A 4,062-nucleotide genomic window follows, 5' to 3' on the forward strand; every position below is an offset into this window, starting at 1 on the left:
TTAACATGATTTTAGATAGAGAAATTAATCAATTTGGTGATTAGACACTGATGACCCATTGTGACAGAAGACACCCCAAAAACTAAGAGCAATGTTACCTTGAGATGTTTGACATTATAGATTGACAACACATGATTTTTCAACTAAAGTAGAAAATTTTCAGATGCATCAGTATTGTTAATAAGTGAGATTAAATTTTCTGACAATTTTGACTTGTTTACATTTAAACTGTTCCGGTTTAAATGTTGGTCAGCTGTAGTTTTAAGAAACTTTATCTTTTCTTTACATCAATACAAAAAGAAAGTGACACATGACCACAAAAGAATGTTACGCTCAACTAACCAGTCACAACTTACATTTCCTTTAATGGAAAAATCTCCTCCTTTCATAACATCCGGCAGTAAGCCTTACTTGATTCTCTTACATCTACAGGTCATCGACAAACATGGGCAGGACGCTTTTTCTTCTCACTGCTCTCTTAGGTATATTATTTAGTTAAATCTGAAAGATTGCATTTGCACTTCATATTTTTCTTTTTGTGTAATAATCGATATTTAGTTTCTGAGTGTTTGAACAATATTGTAACGTTAGTTCTGATGAAATTGTTTAGTTTTTGATCTGATTTTGTGTTTGTCTTTCAGGAGTTGTTTTCTGTAGTCATGGCAAGCTGTCTGGACCAGAGTTAGTGCTAAGAGTCAGACCCGCCGATAACATCACTCTTCACTGCGACTGCCGAAAATCAAGCCGCAATTTCATAGTTTGGTTCAGGAACTGTTCTCATGAGAACCAGCCTTCACTCATTCTGAGGACAAACTACAAATATGATCCATCATACCTTGAGGACAAAGTAGACATTCTCAATCCATTCCCTCGTTTGCATTTAGTGGAAAACCAGTCTTCTGACTCCTATGACCTGTTGATCATGAACACTACTGATTCTGATGAGGGTCTCTACTACTGTGGAACTGAACAGAAGGAGATTGACGCAACATTTTCTCAGAAATATATTTACAAATATGGCAACATCACAACCAGGATTCTGTTGAGTAAGTGTTTGAATCTTATTTCTGTTTGAAATAGCTTAAGTTGAGTGAAATTCATTCAAAGAATATAATCTGAATACTCAGAATAAGAACAGCTTCCATAACTTCATCTTGGGGTGTTCAAAGAATATTCTAGCTCTAGTATTCATACTGTAAATTGCTCCTGATAAATAACCAATTTCAGTTTATGATTTAATTAAAGAAGTTAAGGCACTTAAAACAAAAGAGCCTAAAGTTATCCACAAAATGAGCTGATTTGTCGTTATTTTTTAAATGTAATTGCCAGTGGTCATGTACTATATAGGTCAATTAATTGTTGTTTTTTTTTCTTTTTAGTCATTTGAGATCTATATTTATGTATCCACCTATATTTAAAAAATATTATTGCAATTAACACATGGGGAAAAATCTGTATTTTTAAACATGAACCATGAAAATGCATACAAATAAATTATACAAACTAATTATTGCAATTTGTGTTTGAGACAGCCTCCACCGTGACTCGTCATGACATCCACAAACCTCAGGAGGACTGTAGCGTGTGCTGGAAGCTGCTTTTCACTCTGTGTCCTTTTATTGTCGCTCTCTTCTCTCTTTTATCCTCTGTACTGTTTTACCAGCTTCGCCAAAAAATAGGTACCTGCTGTATTTGTAACTTCCATCTGTTCCAGCTGAACAACTTTGTACTTAATTTCCATCCTCAATTTATTGTATTATTGTATTTGTTATGTTCCATCTTTGATGTAAAATTTGTCCTCTCCTCTGTTTTCTGTAGAAAATAATACATCTCAAGATGACATGAAGACAACTGAAAGCCAAAGTCACATAAAGCAGGTAATCACCAGCGGCAGTAATTAACAGACTATCTTGGTGTTACAGTTACAATTTTCATTTTAAGTTACAGAGTGAGGTGGGGGGGGGGGGGGGGGGGGGGGGGGGGGTTTGGGTTTGCTGTTTACTTACAAACTCTAATACTATATTAACAACAATTTTGAAATCTCAGGATGAAGATGTGTGTTATGCTGCCCTGGAAATTCGTCAAGCATCACAGAGACCAAATAAGAAGAAAATTCAAAGTTCAGATTTTAGCACATATTCCTCCATCAATACTTCCCAGATATAAGAACATTCACATTAAAAACAAAAATGATAATACAGCAGTTTTCTACCACATTTAAGATGAAAAGCAGGTGATAGATTTGTCCCTTCTTGTTTAATCAGCTTTTCACACCAACTTTGACATGCTGTTCACAAACTCCTGATTCTATCTTGTTTTCAGTCTCTTTGGCTGATACTAAATGAAGACCTTTGATGACTTGACATTGTTGTACTGCTTAATAGATTCCTCACAATAGACGCTGATATTTCCAGAAGTAAACTGTGTTGAATTTATAGTGGCATAAAAAGAGAATACGGTTTGGTTCAAAACTCCATGAAGTAGTATTATGAAGGAAGATTACTTATGTAGGAAGGAGTGTTAAGCCTAAATAAAGGAACAGTGCAAAATGTATTTGTGGCATTGTGAGAGAAAAATGTGCATGACTTTAAATGGTGATACAGTAAATGATTGATTGTGTAACTGACTGATGGTAACTGTTTTTGTAATATTGAATAAGAAATCTTATAGTCTATTTGTAGAGAGATTATTCAATGTGTAAAATTAACTTTATTTGTCAAAAACTAACATGAATTTCACATTTCCCTCATTTTGGTGTAATGTCTGACCTGAATGTGCTTCATTAGTATATCAAAATTACTTTATTATATATCATTTGATGTAGTCGAAAGTTTAACATTTTAATAAGAGTCGGTGAAATGATAAGCAGCACTCACAGTCTGCTGAGTGGTAAATTAATGCATTAACTTTGAATTTGCTAAGTGACAGGTTTCTGCAGTATGCATAATTTGCCTTCTTCAGATCACCAGTGCTGTGTTCGCTATTATATTTTTTCTTTATAGATTTCTATCGCCTGTTTCTCTTATAATGTCCCATCTAAAGTAGACGGTATTCAGTCTGTTCATTTTGTGAGCAACAATAGTCAAATACCCCTTTTATGTGAGTATACATAGAGCCTGAAGTTTGGGTTAAAGGTGAAAGTTGATAGCAACCATTTTGATCCCCAGGTTTTATGTTTATTCAAGTCACTTAATGCAAATAAAGCCTGGCTGTGGTCAACTTGTATTCATACAATATTAGCATGCCTGAACAAATAAGAGGAGTGCAAAAATTAAGAACTGTAAGGCAAACAATGCAGGCTTTGTGATTTGTCTTAATAATACAAAACAGACTTTGATTCCAAGACCACACTTGCCTCTCGGTTAGTTTTACAGTTGAGTTTGAAATTTCTGGTTTTCTATATTAAAGGATTTGCATGAGTATGTGTCTTTTTATCTCTCTGAATGCTGAGTCTGTACATTTTAAAATTTGACTTCTGACATGGTTTATTTAGCTGTTGTTGTTTTTTTAATTCTTTGAAGTTCTGTTTTCCTTTACTGTCATCTTTTATTATGTTTTAAACAGTAAAGAAGCTGTTGTTTTTAAATGTGCTTGCTTATAAATAAAGTGACTTAATTTGACTGTGTTTAAGTAAAGTTCTCTTCTTGTGTTGAAGCCTGCTTGTGATAGGACATGGCATTTGTCCTCATGTGATTTCCTGTTTTTCTTTCTTGCTTTTCTGTAGTCAAGCTCTAGTTATGTATCCTTCAATGCAATAAGTATTACAAAAGGTGTTTGATAAAAATAGAAGAAGTCACTTGGATAAGTGACGAAACGTTTTCTCCCACTGAAAAAGCACTACATCCAGATGAACAGAATCAACTTTTGGAGATTTACTTACCTGGATGATTGAGAATGCATATAGTGGAAATCCATCAGGACACACGGAGAGCAAACCTATAGTTCAGACTTGCACCTATTCTGCCATCAATACCTCTGGTGTGCATTTGTGAGAAAGCAACAAGCCTCCCTGATTTGTTTTCCTTTTCAGAGGAGCCACAGTGTCCAATGTCAAGCCTGTTA

General features: G+C 34.5%; 1 protein-coding gene across 1 annotated transcript; it reads left to right on the plus strand.

Moving 5' to 3' along the window:
* Nucleotides 1–333: 333 nt before the first annotated feature.
* On the plus strand, nt 334–3,605 carry LOC147327914 (uncharacterized). The gene is made up of 5 exons (XM_086295912.1): nt 334–482; nt 642–1,046; nt 1,533–1,679; nt 1,819–1,877; nt 2,047–3,605. The coding sequence occupies exons 1-5, from the start codon at nt 446–448 to the stop codon at nt 2,164–2,166; spliced, it is 768 nt and encodes a 255-aa protein (XP_086152038.1). The 5' UTR covers nt 334–445; the 3' UTR covers nt 2,167–3,605.
* Nucleotides 3,606–4,062: the final 457 nt, after the last annotated feature.

This window comes from Aulonocara sp. 'chitande type north' Nkhata Bay, linkage group LG6 (genome assembly GCF_057382095.1).
Source record: "Aulonocara sp. 'chitande type north' Nkhata Bay isolate Kocher_YH1m ecotype deep benthic linkage group LG6, A_spYH_male_GT1.1, whole genome shotgun sequence".
NCBI lineage: Eukaryota > Metazoa > Chordata > Actinopteri > Cichliformes > Cichlidae > Aulonocara > Aulonocara sp. 'chitande type north' Nkhata Bay.

Excerpts from the sequence above, each read along its gene's own strand:
- LOC147327914 (XM_086295912.1), top strand. The coding sequence starts at position 446 with ATGGGCAGGACGCTTTTTCTTCTCACTGCTCTCTTAG. Across the intron at positions 1,047-1,532 it reads CACAACCAGGATTCTGTTGA|CCTCCACCGTGACTCGTCAT; the intron begins GTAAGTGTTTGA and ends TGTTTGAGACAG. Across the intron at positions 1,680-1,818 it reads CCAGCTTCGCCAAAAAATAG|AAAATAATACATCTCAAGAT; the intron begins GTACCTGCTGTA and ends TGTTTTCTGTAG.